This window comes from Lutra lutra, chromosome 16 (genome assembly GCF_902655055.1).
Source record: "Lutra lutra chromosome 16, mLutLut1.2, whole genome shotgun sequence".
Lineage (NCBI taxonomy): Eukaryota > Metazoa > Chordata > Mammalia > Carnivora > Mustelidae > Lutra > Lutra lutra.
The window spans coordinates 23,382,298-23,399,121 of record NC_062293.1 but is presented as its reverse complement, the minus strand read 5'-3'; the positions used below and the strand labels follow the sequence as shown (position 1 = coordinate 23,399,121).

General features: G+C 43.7%; 1 protein-coding gene across 1 annotated transcript; it reads left to right on the top strand.

The window, feature by feature from the left end:
• Nucleotides 1–5,102: 5,102 nt before the first annotated feature.
• MRPL45 (mitochondrial ribosomal protein L45) lies at nucleotides 5,103–15,266 on the top strand. The gene is made up of 8 exons (XM_047708469.1): nucleotides 5,103–5,254; nucleotides 6,146–6,323; nucleotides 7,003–7,120; nucleotides 9,983–10,081; nucleotides 12,271–12,319; nucleotides 13,828–13,977; nucleotides 14,419–14,592; nucleotides 14,784–15,266. The coding sequence occupies exons 1-8, from the start codon at nucleotides 5,120–5,122 to the stop codon at nucleotides 14,868–14,870; spliced, it is 990 nt and encodes a 329-aa protein (XP_047564425.1). The 5' UTR covers nucleotides 5,103–5,119; the 3' UTR covers nucleotides 14,871–15,266.
• The last annotated feature ends 1,558 nt before the right edge of the window (nucleotides 15,267–16,824 follow it).

The following is a 16,824-nucleotide window of genomic DNA, read 5'->3' as shown; positions in this document are numbered from 1 at the left end:
AGAGCCCTCATGGATTCCACTACCTCAAGCTGCCTTTGATTTGACATCAAATCAAATCAAAATGATACCAAAGGTAGAGACTTCTTAAGCCTTCCAAGGAGCAGGCAGGAGCAGACCAGGTAAGGAACAATGAGCAGAGATCTCTAAATCTTTGAGTGGAGGTATTTGAAAATCCTGGAATGGTTAGGATTGCTAGGCCTCCCTGCAGCCTGAGGTCCCAGTGCAGCCTTGGTACCCTCTAGTGGAAGTTTTCTGCATTCACACAGCTTCCCTGGTTTCAACCCCCAACTGCTGGGAGGAAAGCCCTCATTCAGTCCCTGGAGAGCATCCCAGAAGTATGGAAGATACATGTTTCTGTTGTCAGGGTCTGTGAGGCGCAGAAAAAAGAATACAGGCTGGAAGGGAGGGGTTCTGAGCCCTTGGTTCACAAGAGGCTCTAAAGGGAGTCCTTGCTGATATATACGTGAACTCAGGCCTTTATCTGATTAATAGGAGCTCAGTACAGATTCAGCTTTTACAGCTCTAGAAAGAGCCTACTTGTTAGTGGGCAAAACTAGCTATCCGAGACACAAAGTGACTTGCCTGAGGCCACAGGGGAAGTCAATGTCAGCAATGAAGGGACTACATCCTTGTCTCCTGCCTCTCAACCCAGAACTCTTTGTGCTTTATCACACTCCTCTATTTGTGGTTTGATTGATTTTAGCCATAAGTCGGTGTGCATATAAGGATATGAGGTCATATGTATAATCAAAGAATTGCTTTTGCCCACAATTTACTTCCTGCCTGCAATCTGTACACTTTGTGTTCTTTTTTTTTTTTTTTTTTTTAGGGAGAGAGAGAAGCAGGCTCTCCGCTAAGCAGGGAGCCCGATGCGGGGCTCGATCCCAGGACCCTGGAATCATGACCCGAGCCGAAGGCAGAGGCTTAACCCACTGAGCCACCCAGGCGCCCCACTTTGTGTTCTTTTGTTTGACACGTTTATAGATCCCAGTTATTGCCAAACATTACTCAAGGCACTGCTTTTCAAATTTGTGGACCCTTTCCCAGGGTGCCCCAGCATAAGAAGATAGGCTTCCAAGCCCCGAACCCCATGATTACAGCCCTCCAGGTGGCCCCCCTGGGGCATCTTCCCCGGGTTTCCGATGCTAAGGTGTTATTTCTGTCTCCTTCCTCCTGCAGAGGTAATCCCTGGGCATGGAAGTGGGTTAGAAACAGATTACTCTGATCCAGGGGCTTTGCCCTCTCCTCCCTGAACGTGGCACGAGGTGGGGGCAGAGGGGAGGGGGAAGGGAGCAGGGCATGTCACAAATAGCCTGAAATTCCCTTTTAGGATTATTGCTTGATTTAGCCAGCTGGAGTGAAAAGGGAGCAAGAGGTAAGGGATTAATTCTAGACTGGGCTTGAACAGCAGGTGACATGGGCTTCTTTTCTGGCTGCACCCAATGAGCAATATCTCTTCTTACATATGCCTTTAGAAATAAGGAGTCTGAGGAAGGCAGAAAAAGGTAAAGGAAACGGCCTTTGTCCTCCGCAGCAGGGATGAGTGGAAGAATGGATGAGAAAGAACAGCTAGCAGAAAGAAAAAAAAAAAAGAAATGTGAGCAGCACAGAAATAAAGGGTCAGTTATAGGCTTAGAAATTACATGCATTTTGGTGGTCTTAGCTTCAACAGATATGAAAACTGCTGCAGTGGGTAGAAGCAGAAGCAGGCTCCCCTCTGAGCAGGAAACCCAAAGAGGGGCTTGGTCCCAGGACCCTGGGTTCATGACCTGAGCCAAAGACTCAGCCACTTAAACAACTGAGCCACCCAGGGACCCCTGTGGTTTAGGTATTTAATTATCCCCTTTCTATCAGTAGGAAAAAAGGGTGGAGCTAAGATATAAATTCAGACACTACAATGTTCTTTTTTTTTTCTTTTAAGATTTTATTTATTCATTTGACAGACAGAGATCACAAGTAGGCAGAGAGGCAGGCAGAGGGAGAGAGAAGCAGGCTCCCTGCTGAGCAGAGAGCCTGATGTGGGGCTGGATCCCAGGACCTTGAGACCATGACCTGAGCCAAAGGCAGAGGCTTAACCCACTGAGCCACCCAGGCATCCCTCCCTATAGTGTTCTTAAGTACGATGTGAAAGCTATAGATGGTTAACTCTTGGAGTGACAGAGAAGCTTTGCTAACATTGTTAGCTAAAGATCAATTAGGAGCATTTCTTAGTAAGTCAGAATTCTTGGTTTCCTCTGTCTCTTTATCTTGAACAACTCATTTATTTTGCTTTTCATGCTTTTGCTCAAGAGAGGGAAGTACAGGGGCACCTGGGTGGCTCGGCAGGGAGCCTGCTTCCTCCTCTCTCTGCCTGCCTCTCTGCCTACTTGTGATCTGTCTCTGCCAAAGAAGTAAATAAAATCTTAAAAAAAAAAGTGTTTTTTTTTAAAAAAAGAGGGAAGTACAATATAAACACATGGCAAGCCTATTACTTGCTTCAATCCAAGTATCACATTGTTTACTGTAATCAATAAATATTATAATCAGAATCTTCCAGTTCTCCAGAAAGATTTTCTTGGTTCAAATCAACTGTGCTTCTCCTAGAATGTAGGTCACCAGGCACAATTTCAGAAGTTCCAATCTGATGTCATCTGCCACTGGAAGAAAAAAAAAACCCCGCAAGTATATGTTCCACTGCTCAAGGGATAGCCCATTCTCTTTGGCTCCATTGAGAAATTTCGATCGGAAAACCAGGGATTCCAGGAATCTCCTATATTTGGAGAAACAGGAAATCAACTTTGCCTCCTGGGATTCTACTCATCCATCTATTGAATAAATATCTGAGTGTCTACTATGTGCAAGACTTTTTTTTTTTTTTTTTGCAAGGCTGAGCTCCCAATCACTTTACTCCTTCCTCTAATTGCTCTTATTTTGCCTTTTCGGAAATGCGAACTACTAGGGTTGTAGTATTCAAAAATATCCTTTCAGTGTTTGGTGTTAAGACAGCTCCAATTTTCCAGAGAGTTAATGAGATAGGATGATATATATGAATTTTCCAAATGAGCAGCTATTAAAAAAAACCACTTACAATTCAGCTCAGAATGAAATTAATTGATATCAACTCCCCTTATTATTTCATTCAGGGTGATATAGAACAAGTTTGTATTCCCTGAGAAACTGATTACAGGGGCCCTGGCTGGCTCAGTCAGTAGAGCATGTGACTCTCAATCTTGGGGTTGTAAGTTTGAGTCCCACATTGGGTGTAGACATTACTTTAAAAAATATATATATATATATTTATTTATTTATTTGAGAGAAAGAGCGTGTGCAGAAGCACAGGGAGCAGCAGGCAGAGGGAGGGGGAGAAGCAGGTTCCCTGCTAAGCAGAGAGGGGCTCCATCCCAAGAACCTGGGATCATGACCTGAACTTAAGACAGATTCTTAACTGACAGATGCTTAACTACATCAGGTGCCCCAGGTGTAGACATTACTTAAAAGTAAAATCTTCCAAAAAAATAAAAAAGAAAGAAAGAAAGAAAATGGAAAAAAAAAAAAAAAAACCAGAAAGAAAAGTAAAATCTTAAAAAAAAAAAAAGGAAAGAAAAAAAACTGATTAGAGGGCAGACAGAAGTGATCTGGGATGTACTGGCTACCATGTAAAGCCAATATAAAACTCAATGATGGGGGAGATAATCTCGGATAGACTATCTCAGTATTCTGTATTAATAACCATTCATTATGGAATGGAGTTTCCTCACTTCGGTAGGGAGACCAGATTAAAAAAAATATCACATTTTATTTTCTGAGGCATAGAGTCTGTTAAGAAATAATGAGCTATCTCTCATTTAAATGCTTAGTAATATACATTCTTTCATACCTACATCTAGCACCTAATTTCACGTCCCTATTAATGTGTCATGCTATAGGTTCAGGGCTGTGGCTAGAATTGTGGGGACATTCTTACCCTTGAATAATTTACAGTATAATTGACAAACTTAGATTTAAGGCAATACAAGCGATCCTGAGACCCAAAAGTAATCTCTCTTCTTTGATATCTGTAGCATTTTATCTAGACTTTCATAACCGTTCCATTCCAGCCTGTGAACTCTTGCATATGCATACCACAAGTTCTTAGCTCATTACAAAATGCTGTACGTAAGTGCTCAATAAACACTAATTGGCAGAATAAGACAAGAACTTACAGGTAAGTGTGGAAAGTGTTTGGCATTCAGCAATGATTACAGCACTGGATTTTCCAGGATGACCCCAACATCATAAATCCTTTAACAACCGCACGTGAAGCAGTACAGCATAGTAATTAAGGCATCGTTTCTGGATTCAGTCATCTTGGATTTGAATCCCAGTTCTGACAGTTATTAGCCGTGTGACCTTAAATAAATTACACACTTAATTTCTCTGTGACCCAACCTCATAACTAAGAGTTTAACTCTTGTTTGTGGTGAGGAGAGATTGAGTTTATACATGCAAAATGCTTAGAAAATTGCCTGGCACCTGGTAAACATTTCTAAGTATAAGCTATTATTTGGGATGATTAAAACTGTGCCTCTTTCCCAAAAGGACAAACAAGAAATGTTTTTGTCAGTCCGCGTGTCTTTTGCTTCAGAAACACAGTAGATATTATGTTTGTTCAATAAACACAGTAGGCATTGATCTCTTTAATTCGACAGAATTTTCTTCACACAGTTCAGATGGGGGAAAAGAGCGCTGTTTAAGGTTACATAGCATACTGAAGTCAGATCCAGATCCAGAAACTAGTCATTTTCGTCCTGTGATCAACGTAGGCACTGAAGAAAAACACTTGTCTCCAAAGAGCAATACCTCTTCATTCTTTGGGGAATGCAAGCAAGGTGCAGCAACACCCCTACCTTAACAGGAATGCTGCAACCCCTAGCGGCCATAAGGCCTCAAGCGCAGGCGCAGCTCGCGCTCCAGCGCGCTCTGGCGCGTGACAACCGTGCTCTCCGCCCCACCCACAACGCCTCTAAGTGCGCACGCGCACAATCCGTTCTCTGGCCACACGCGCTCCCCCCACGACGCGCACGTGCGCGTTCACGCCGCTCATACTTCAGCGGGGGGCGCGCGCCCTGGAAAATTCCACACCCGGAGAAGCTCCACCCCTATGCGCCCTCTCCTCTGCCCTCGGCTCTTAACGCTTAGTCCCCATCCCAGCGGCCTTTGCGGGAACAAAATGGCAGCCCCCATGACGCGAGGGTTGTTTTGTTTATCCAAAGCTTTAGGATGGTGGTCTCGTCAGGTGGGTCGGGACCGGGTGGTAGGATTCTAGGGGCTGGGACCAGAGCGTAGAGGGGAATACTCGTTTTGCAGTTGTTCTTGGTGGGCTTGGGCGATACAAATCACACGCAGTTACGGAAGAGTTTGAAGTAGACGGGACCCAGCTACTGAGCTAAGTGGCGGCGTGGGGAGACCCCCGTAAAGACCCCGAGGACGAGCATATTCTCGGGATGAAGTTTCTCTAGTTTGCTCTGGGTCTGTCTAGCGGGGAAGTATTAAAGGGGAAAGAAATCATGGTTTAGAAGCTGGGCTCTCTTCTCCTTGGTTCTTATGAACAAATTGAACAGTTGAAAGGAGGGAGTCTCATATTGTCGCTGTACCTGACTGAGCAAAACTCTAAGTCAGAGAGAAGAGAGGTCTGGGCTTTAAAGATATTGCTGATCTTTTGGGAGCTAGAATGGCAGAATGAAGTTTACAGTTGGGCTCCCAATAGAATGAGCAGGATGTAATCCAAGTAAATATAAGGGAGATGCCAAGCAGAGGACTTTTCTTACCCTTTAATAATAGCATTCCTCTCTTTTCAGTGTTGGATTTATGTTTAAGTTCCCCATGGGACTGAAGGTTCTTTGAAAGCAGAAGCCTTGTTTTAATCAGCTCTGCATCCCTGGGACTTTGCATAGTTGTGTACAATGGAACGGACCAGAGGAAAGCCTTTAGTAGATGTTGAGTGGTGTTAGTAAAGGTTGCTTACGGGCTTCTAGTTAAGACACCCATAAGTGTTTCCCCCATCGTATGTGGCTTTATAATTGTTCCCAAGTCATTCTTTGGATGTGCCCTTCTTATCCACTTAGAGTTTGTTCAAGATAGATTTCTTTCCCGGTCACCTTTATCATAACCTTTTCCTGTCTTACAGCCAGTCCTGGTGACGCAGTCCACAGTTGTAGTTCCAGTGAGAACTAAGAAACGTTTCACACCTCCTCCTTATAAACCCAAATTCAAATCAGAAAAGGAGTTTATGGAATTTGCCCGGAAAGCAGGTGTGGTCATTCCTCCAGAACGTTTGGAGCGTCCCCTACATCTGGCCTGTACAGGTGAGGTGTGGTATTTCTTTTTCTTTTTTATTTTTTTAAAGATTTTATTTATTTATTTGACAGACAGAGATCACAAGTAGGCAGAGAGAGAGGAGGAAGCAGGCTCCTTGCTGAGCAGAGAGCCCGATGAGGGTCTCGATCCCAGGACCCTGGGATCATGACCTGAGCCGAAGGCACTGAGCCACCCAGGCGCCCCTGTATACCATATTTTAAATATATTTATTTATCTTCCGGAGAGAGAAAGAGCATGCACATGCATGAGTGGGAGGAGGGGCTTAAGGAAAAAGTCTCAAGCAGACTCCCCACTGAGCTCGGAGCCCTACTTGTGGCTGGATCCTACAACCCTGAGATCATGACCTGAGCCAGATTTAAAACTCAGATGCTTAACCCACTGAGCCACCCAGGCACCCCTCATGAGGTCATCTTTGATCTTGTTTACACACCTGTTCTTAGAAGGCAAGGGTAAAGTTTCTCCATTTTGTACAAGAAGAACTTGAGGCTCTGAGAGAAGACTTAAATTACCTTATTCTGCTTTCTGTAATGCAACAGAGCTCCCTTTGCATGGAAGTTTACTTTATTAGCCTACTTTATAGCTATGGTATCTCTTAATTTTATATGACCTCAAAATGACTTCTTTCTCAATCTATCAATGCCTTCTTGTATTCTTCTTTCATTACAGCTGGTATCTTTGACACCTATGTTCCTCCAGAAGGTGATGCTCGCTTGTCATCTCTTGCAAAGGAAGGACTGGCACAGAGAAGTGAGCGATTGAAGAAGAAGGTGGCATCACAATTGTCGTAGGTGTCTGGAACAACCGGGAATCGGTATTAGGACACAAATTTCTTGTTGCTACTTTAATCCAGCGAGGCCATCTTAGGTGAATTGGGTTGGACATAACTCCTTTGATAACTTAACTGTATATTTTTCTCTGTAATAGAATTTAGTTAATGTAGAAGAATATGGGCTTTTTGATTCTTAGCCTCTCAACCTTCATTGGTCTTTTTGTCATATCAGTTGAGGGGGGAGACTTAGAAGTTCGTAGAACATTTTTTTGATCACATATTTTTTAAAATTTAAAATAATAAGAAAAGCATATTTTTATGGGGAGTACCTTAGAGTTTGAACTACAGAGAGTAAAAAGCTAAAAAGGGTCAAAAAGACAGACCTGTTTTACGGAGCTAACTAGGTCTTAATAAGGAGCGGAAGCCAAAACCTTCTTAGTCTCTTTTAGTTGCAAGGATGGAAACATTTAGTATTTGTCACTCAAAGGTTCTTTAGGATCATTTATAGATTTTGTGCAAAAGCATATTGAGTCTTTATTAATTCTTCATGTAGCCATAATTTGTTTCTCTAAATACAGATCTTATCATATCATCTTTCCATTAAACCTCTTCTGTGGCTCTCTCTTATCTGGAGAATAAATCCAGACTTCAGTGGTATTCACAGCTTTTTGTAAATTGGGCTCTTATCTTCCGTTCCACGGTCATCTTCTTATTACACTGTTCTCATCCTAAACTTCAACATTTCCAAACTAATTGCCAGTTCCTTGACGGTATTGTGCTATGACTCTGTGTCTGTGTGCATTCTTCCTTTGCCTTGAAAATATCTTCTTCCTTCTCCTTTACTTGATAACTCTCATTTCTCAAGAACCAGTTGAGCATCGTGTATGCTTTTAAGCCTTCCCTGACTCTTTCTGGAGCTGCCTTTACTGTAATTGTAACTGTGCACTGACACCTACTATTTCTGGTAACTCTGCTGTGATGATTTCCTCTCACGTATTTCTCTCCAGGACTGTGAGCTCTTTGGTGGTAGGGTCCATGATGATGATGAACAAAGCACATGTGGTTTTATCATGGAGTTTTCATTTAGGGGAGGAAAACAGCCATTAAATACTGATTGCACACAATTAAATAATTACAGGTATAGTAAGTATGGGTGCTATGGGATCACATGACAGGGAAAGATAACTTGGTCTGGGAGTTCAGGGAGAGTTTCCCTGAGGAAATGACATTTAAAGCTGCGACCTACCTGTACCCCTGGGGCTAATAATACATTATATGCTAATAAAAAATAAAAAATTTTTTAAAAAATTAAAAGCGCCTGGGTGGCTCAGTGGGTTAAAGCCTCTGCCTTTGGCTCGGGTCATGATCCCAGGCTTCTGGGATCGAGCCCCGCATCCGGCTCTCTGCTCAGCAGGGAGCCTGCTTCCTCCTCTCTCTCTGCCTGCCTCTCTGCCTACTTGTGATCTCTGTCTGTCAAGCGGATAAATAAAATTTTTAAAAAAAAAATTAAAAAATTAAAAATAAAAAATTAAAAGCAAAATCACCTAAAAGCAAGAAAAAAAGCTGGGACCTAAAGGATTTGTTGCAGTTAGCTAGGTATGGTGAGGAATAGCATTCTAGGAAGACAACAGCACAGGCAAGGCTCAGAGGCGGAAAAAGTATGAAGGGGGTGTCAGATTTTGTCAAATGCTTTTTCTTTGTCTACTGAGATGATCATGTGATATTTTCCCTTTATTCTATTGATACATTGTATTTCATTAATGGATTTTTGAATGTTAAGCCAACCTTGCATTCTTGGGATAAATTTCAGTTGGTCATGGTATTTCTCATCCTCCAGTATATCTAACACTTTGATTAGATCAGAATTCCCTGTTTACATTATTATAACTATGAAAATACTGTTGACAGCGGAGTCGTGCAGGACATTGTCATGACTTTTCCTGCATAATATGTTTTTTTCAGGAGTTAAGTGTGGTCTTTTTTTTTTTTTTTTCTTCCCTCTCATTTGCTTATGGAATATCTGGTCATATAAATTTCTTCTCAGTGCATTGAAAGCATCAAGTATTTTATTAATTTCATCTTCAAGAAGAAATCCCTCCTGGCCCTTTCTTACTTGTTTCTATCTGGACTGATTGGTCTTCAGGCCCACTGTACCTTTTGGGATCTACTTCTCTCATCCTTTTGATAAGTCCTTTTGTCTCGCCTTGATGTTGTTTTCCCTGTTTCCTGGATTTTACATCTGTCTTTCACGGTTTATTCTGCTATTCTGGTGGAGCACATTCCTCAGCAGCTTCCTGAGAAAGGGCGCTTAGTAGACACATGAAATCATTCATGTCTAAGAAACAGTCTTTTACTCTCCCACTTCATTTATAATTTGCCCAGGTGTACATTTCTGAGCTAAAAAGAATTTCCTCAGTTAACAGCACTGCTCTGTTGTCTTTCTAACTTCTAATGTTTCTAGTTAGAAGCCTGCCGTCATTCTTATTCTTGAGCTTTTGAGTAAAATCTGTGTTTTCTTTCTTAGTGCTTATAAGATGTTTTCTTTAATGCCAGAATTCTGAAATTTCACTATGAGAAGCCTTGGTCTTTCTTTAGAATGATTGATGTAAGTGTGAATTAGAAGATTGACTTTACAGGACTTGGCACATTCAGAAAACAATTATTGAATAAGTAGACAGACATTAATGACAGTTAATGTAAACTGTGAGTTATGGATAGTGTATAAGGTCTTTAGGAATGATTCTTGGGGTGCCAGCCTGGCCTAGTTGGTAGAGCATGCAACTCTTGATCTCGGGGTCGTGAGCTCAAGCCTCACCGTGGGCATGGAGCTTACTTAAAAGGCAGAAAAAGAAATGATTCTCATACTTAATTTTACAGAGTCCGGAAGATAAGACAACATGATCCGAATTTTAAAATAAAGGACTTCCCTGAAAAAGCTAAGGATATTTTTATTGAAGCTCACCTTTGTCTGAACAAGTAAGTGAATTCTGTGTTATACCTGTTATGTTTTCAGCAGCTGTTATTCTAGGCACAGGTTTTTTTTCCTTTGGTTAAGAGTTCTAGAGTGATCTAGATAAGTCTTGGTGTGTGTTTGAGCCAGCTGGCGGCCCTAGGTTCAGTTTTGTTTTTTTTTTTTTAAAGATTTTATTTATTTATTTGACAGAGAGAAATCACAAGTAAGCAGAGAGGCAGGCAGAGAGAGAGGAGGAAGCAGGCTCCCTGCTGAGCAGAAAGCCCGATGTGGGGCTCGAACCCAGGACCTGGGATCATGACCTGAGCCGAAGGCAGCGGCTTAACCCACTGAGCCACCCAGGCGCCCCCCTAGGTTCAGTTTTTAATGTTAATTTCATATCTTAGGAATTCTTTCATCATACAGGTGTCATAAGTTCTGTGTCCAAATCTGAGTATAACATGGGCTTAGTACTTTAATTTTTTTAGTACCCCCAGCTCAGCCCTTGACGGAGAGAAGCTTTATCTCTCTACTATTTTTGTAATCTTCCTTTGTTGCAGGTGCAGGACTCTCATTTCCAACTCCCTGCTCTTTGAGGGTTCAAGGATTTAGGAAGAGTCTGTTCCCAGCCATCATATCCTATTTCTAGATCCCTTTAACCATCCCATATGCTTTCATGATGTCAGGTGGTGGTCTTTCCATTCTGGTTTTAGCTCTCCTTCCTTTTAGCACCTAGGAGATTTACCTTTCATGTGAACTAGAGCATTTTATTTTATTTTATTTTATTTTTTTTTTTTTAAAGATTTTATTTATTTATTTGTCAGAGAGAGAGAGGGAGAGAGAGCGAGCACAGGCAGACAGAGTGGCAGGCAGAGGCAGAGGGAGAAGCAGGCTCCCTGCTGAGCAAGGAGCCCGATGTGGGACTCGATCCCAGGACGCTGGGATCATGACCTGAGCCGAAGGCAGCTGCTTAACCAACTGAGCCACCCAGGCGTCCCTGAACTAGAGCATTTTAAAATGTGTGTGTATCTGTGTATATTACATTCCATCCAGCATTTCTAGATGTTTATAGTGGGAATAGTTTCACATGCACTCAGTCCATTATGTTGCCAGAAATGAGTATCTTCCTTTTCTTTTTTGGTGCAAGTCTATTATAAATGCTAAGTGAACTCCTAGATAAGGGAGTTTATTTCTACTGAAGATCTCAAGGCCAGGATAGTGAGGAGGAAGAGTTCATTGAGGGGTGCCAGGCCTGGTGGTTGCTGTAGTTGTCATGACCACTCAGGGTAGTCTGGTCTAGTCTAATCTAGAGCTACAGTGGGGGAAATGACTTGGGGGAGATAACCTTTCCTGTTAGGAGTAGAGGTGCAAAGGAAGCACGTGAACAGAACTAATCCCTTACCCACTCTGGGATTAGGGACAAGATTGTTTGAAGGAACAAAGATGTAAACTTCCCAGGAGGTATTAAACTGTGGGGAAAAGTCATGAATGTATATCTGAAAGACAGTAATTCATGCCTGACCTCAGGTTTATTTGAAACCCCTCAGCTAGGAACCTTCTAAAATCCTATAGATCCAGGAGCTGGGGTTTGCTGTCTATTTTCTTGCTATTACTGGGTAGAGTCAGCATGACTGGGTCACTCTGGTAGCAGCAAGGATTGGGGGAGGTGCGGGTGGAGTGGAAGGAAAGGACCAGAAAAGACAGCTGCTTGTCTTTTGGCTGGGTTCACAGACAGTGTAAGATGTGGGGCGCCCAGCTGGCTCAGTCAGTGGAATGGGTGACTCTTAATCTCAGGGTTGTGAGTTTGAGCCCCATGTTGGGTTAGAGATTATTAAAAAAAAAAAAAAAAAAAAGTCAAAGGTGCAAGGCCAATCCACTTGGTATTGGTGATGTGTCTGAGGTAAGAGGAGATGAGCTTTTTGTTTTTTTGTGATGGATTTGTGAGGGTCTCTTCCCCTTCCTAAGGATGCCGGGTATTTTCTGAGAAATTTGTTTCTGCTCTTGAGATTCAAACATAACTTCACTCTGCAATTAGATTTCAGGGTCTTTTAACCATGTTCATCTTTGTTTGCTCGGGACTTAGCATATTACCTGGCTTATTGTAGGCATGCAAAAATGTTTGTAAAAAGACTTGTCCATATTGAGGGCCATTTTTAGCTTTCAGAAGTGGCATCATAAAGCAAGAGCCAGTGATGTATATTTTTTTCTTTTTTAGCTCAGACCATGACCGGCTTCATACCTTGGTAACTGAAAACTGTTTTCCGGTAGGTCCTCAACTTCCTTAGAACTGTGGGATTCCTGAATGGGCAGATTCTAGACATCACCTCTGGTTTAAGAAGGATCAGTTTCATAAATACAGGAAGTTAAAGGCAAAAGCTGAAGTTCCATTGTTTTGGGGTGAATGGTACTGACTTGGCCATGGACTTTGGTAAGGGCTCTGTGGACAAGGAAGGAGGAAGTCCCACAGCAAGCAGTACTGAAACCTCAGGCTGTGGGGGCTGAGGTCACGGTGTGGGCCATATTAGGCAGCCCTTTGTGCGCCTGCAGTATAATAAAGGATTTAGTGAGCATTCATGAAGCTTACATAGTGTGTTAACTGGGTGCTAGGTGCTCTGTGGTTCAAGAATAAGAACTTTAGGGGTGCCTGGGTGGCTCAGTGGGTTAAAGCCTCTGCTTTCAGCTCAGGTCATGATCCCAGGGTCCTGGGATCGAGCCCCACATTGGGCTCTCTGCTCAGCAGAGAGCCTGCTTCCGCCTCTCTCTCTCTGCCTGTGATCTCTGTCAAATAAATAACATCTAAAAAAAAAAAAAAGAATAAGAACTTTAGGGACGCCTGGGTGGCTCAGTCAGTTAAGTGTCTGCCTTTGGCTCAGGTCATGATCCCAGGGTCGTGGGATTGAGTCTTGCATTGGGCTCCTGAGCAGGGAGCTTGCTTCTCCCTCTCCCTCTGCCTGCCACTTCCCCTGGTTGTGTGTGCGCATGTTCTCTCTCTCTGACAAGTAAATTAAAAAAAAAAAAAAAGCATTAAAAAAAAAGAATAAGGGACGCCTGGGTGGCTCAGTCGGTTGAGCAGCTGCCTTCGGCTCAGGTCATGATCCCAGCGTCCTGGGATCGAGTCCCACATCGGTCTCCTTGCTCATCAGGGAGCCTGCTTCTCCCTCTGCCTCTGCCTGCCATTCTGTCTGCCTGTGCTTGCTCTCTCTCCCTCTCTCTGACAAATAAATAAATAAAATCTTTAAAAAAAAAAAAAGAATAAGAACTTCAGTTTCTATCCGTTCAGCCTCATCTCCCTGTGGTCACGTATAATGATCTGGTCCTCGCCGGCTAGCCTTTATATCTCTGTAAAATCCCATTCTTCAGTGTCAGCAGGTGAGGGGGATAAGACAACATGTATGCAGTCAACAGATACACGTGCAGTAACTAGCAGGTTATGAAAGTGTAAGGGAGGGGCATCCGGCCGGCTCTGTGGGTAGAGCGTGCCACTCTTGATCTCGGTGTTGTAGGTTCAAGCCCCATGTTGGCTGTAGAGATTACTTAAAATCTTTAAAAAAGAACAGAGTTTAAGGAGGAGAGGGTAATGGCATATTAGATAAGTTGGCATTTTGGAGTGTGGTTTTCAACTGATTTGAAGAAGGTTGCTTAAGAAGGTAGGTGGGTCTTGAGTTGTTGATCTGGGTAAATACGATTATTTTGAGGTGGGCTTAAGGAAGGACGCACCAGCTTCCCTAAAGGAAAGGAAAACCCCAGCTGACCTGTTCTCCTCTGCCCTCAGGACATGGTCTGGGACATCACGTACAAGACTGTCCGCTGGAGCTTCGTAGAATCCTTAGAGCCACCGCAGGTGGTTCAGGTCCGCTGTTCAAATTTGCTGAACCAAGGCAACATATATGGCCAGATCACTGTCCGTCTGCACACCCGGCAGGTAGAGGCACCAGTCTGCTTTCCTCCTAGCTTTTCTTCACTTTCAGGTTGGGTGCCTGCCTCTAGAGTCTTAGGGACTCTAAGACTGGGCTCTAAGGAATGGTTCACTGTGGTCTTCCTTGCTCAGTCAGCGTGCCCAGCCCACTGCTAGATGTTAGCTCTGCTAAGACAGGTGCGAGGATACTCTCTCCATCCTGATCCTCCCTCCCCCACCTCCCCAGCCCTAGTCAAAAACCCTCCAGGAGTAGTGTCTGCAGTTGATCACTTAATTATTCTAGATTTAGAATTCTGAAATATTTCTCCTACCCATTAGAAGTTTTTGTTATGGTTGTTTTCAGATGGGTTGTGTGGCATTAAAAAAATTAAAAACAAAGAAAAATAAAAACAAAACAAGAAACCAACTCTGAATACTTACAGTTCAGATTTGCTTTCATCCTTGCAGACTCTGGCCATCTATGACCGGTTTGGCCGCCTGATGTATGGACAGGAAGATGTGCCCAGGGATGTCCTGGAGTATGTTGTGTTTGAAAAGCACCTGGTAAATCCCTATGGGAGCTGGAGAATGCACGGCAAGATCGTTCCCCGGTGGGCACCCCCTAAGCAGCCCATCCTTAAGGTAAGGGTGGTTTCAGAGAGCTGGGGGGCGCTTATGCCATCTTAAGCCACCCCTGTTGGGCTCCACCTAGTGGAGAGAAGGGGTGATGCAGCACCAGGAAGGGGAGTCTTCCATGGAGGAGGTGAGGGTGAATCTCTTCTGGGTAAGTCATGGGCTTGGATGGTAGGTAACTCAGCTTCCTGCTCTTTCAGACGGTGATGATCCCTGGGCCCCAGCTGAAACCCTGGGAAGACTATGAAGAGCCACAGGGAGAGGCCCCTCAGCTTCAGCTGTCCTGATTGGAAAAATGACTCTGGGTTGAAACATGGGTAATGAGTTGGCTGGATGCTCTGGAGTCTGGGAGCTGTGAAGTCCATCATCTCTCCATCATGCTGTAGAAAGATCTACCTTTGTCCTTTCTTGTCCTACTTGGGTGTTTCCAGCCATCTCGGCAGCTATGGCTGATGGCTGGGCCCAGGTGGGTGGCTGGCTGATACATACACAGCCACGAGCCCACTTCTTCTTCCTTTTAAAATTGTATATCTAGCTTCTGAGTCTCAGTGGAAAGTATGTTTTGGATACCTGTTTTTTTCAGCGGCAGAGACCATCAGGAAGCAAACTGGCAGAATTTTCTTTTTAATTACAATGTAGAGATTAGAGTTTGAAATGAAACACTGTCAGGGTGTTGGACAAACTGTGGTGAGCTGTGTACCTGTCTGTGGGCTTAGACTAGAAGTAGACCAGAGGGCAGAAATGGAAGATGGACTGAACTGTGAGTGATGTGGCTTCTAAGAAATCCAGACGTGGGGGCGCCTGGGTGGCTCAGTGGGTTAAAGCCTCTGCCTTCGGCTCAGGTCATGATCTCAGGATCCTGGGATCGGGCCCCGCATCGGGCTCTCTGCTCAAGCGGGGAGCCTGCTTCCTCCTGTCTCTCTGCCTGCCTCTCTGCCTACTTGTGATCTCTGTCTGTCAAATAAATAAATTAAAAAAAAACAAAATCTTTAAAGAAATCCAGACGTGGGAAAAACAATTAGTGTTTATTGAAGGTTCAAGGTCTTTTCTCACATACTGACTAGATATACATCTAATCAGCATTTGTATTTCAGAGAAGATTGTAAATCCAGAGAAATCATTTATCCTTTAGCCTTTGAACTGTGTTCCTAATTATCAGCTGCATCCTGGTGTGGTCCCAGGAAGCATGGGAAGAGGCAGGGGCCACGGAGGAGGTGATACATCTGGGAAATCCATCTCTAAGACTTTGTTCCCTGATTTCTAGAACCTTTTAGAGATGACGACTGTTCTTTCTAGCCCCCGCTGGTAAGGCAAATGTACTAGAATACGAGTCTGTTTGGAGCGAAGCAGCCTGGCCCCATCTTGTTCCTGAGTTCTAGCTGGGCTATCAGGAGGAGGATGTGGGACTTCACCTGCTTTCATATCCTGGCTGGTCCGAGGTATGACAAGGGAAATCACTTTGTACCAGCAGCAAGCTTGGCTGGTACTATTACTTTCATCAACCCAGTGTGGGCGCCCCTTAAAAAACAGGACCTTAATTATCATACTTCCTATTTTCCCAGCCTAAAATTTTCTTTTAATGAGTCTGTTACTTAGGGTCAGGATTAATCTGTTCTGACTTTATCCTGAGAGCAGAGTCCAAAGAAACTAGAATCAGGTCAAGAATAACCTAACTCCAGGCTCCTGGGTGGCTCAGATGGTTAAGCGTCTGCCTTTGGCTCAGGTCATGATCCTTGAGCCCTGGGATTGAGTCTCACATTGGGCTCCCTGCTCAGTAGGGAGTCTGCTTCTCCCTTTTCCTGTCATGCTCCCCCTGCTTGAGCTCTCTCACTCTGTCAAATAAATAAATTCTTAAAAAAAAAAAAGAAAAACCTAATTCGGGCTGCCTGGGCAGCTCGGTCAGTTGAGCAACCAACTCTTGATTTCAGCTTAGGTCGTTATCTTTGGGTCCTGGCATTGAGCCCCAAGTTGGGTTCCACACTAAGTGGGGAGTCTGCTTGGGATTCTATCTCTCCCTCCCCCTCTGCTTCTCCCCTCACTCACACACTCTCTCTCTCAAATAAGTTCATTAAAAAAAAAAAGAACCTAACTCCTCAGTCTCTCTAAAACTACCACGTCAGCAAGGCAGCCAACAGACCAGTCCTCACTGGGGAAAACTGATGTTTTTACAACAGCTGCTGAATGCAGACGCTGGGAACGAGATGTGTATGCCTAGGGGAGAGGCAGCGCTGGTGGGTTAAT

Bases quoted from the DNA above. Each gene is read 5' to 3' on its own strand.
- MRPL45 (XM_047708469.1), top strand. From the start codon at position 5,120: ATGCGCCCTCTCCTCTGCCCTCGGCTCTTAACGCTTAGTCCCCATCCC. The intron at 5,255-6,145 runs GTGGGTCGGGAC...CCTGTCTTACAG, and splicing joins TAGGATGGTGGTCTCGTCAG to CCAGTCCTGGTGACGCAGTC. The intron at 7,121-9,982 runs GTAGGTGTCTGG...TTAATTTTACAG, and splicing joins AAGGTGGCATCACAATTGTC to AGTCCGGAAGATAAGACAAC.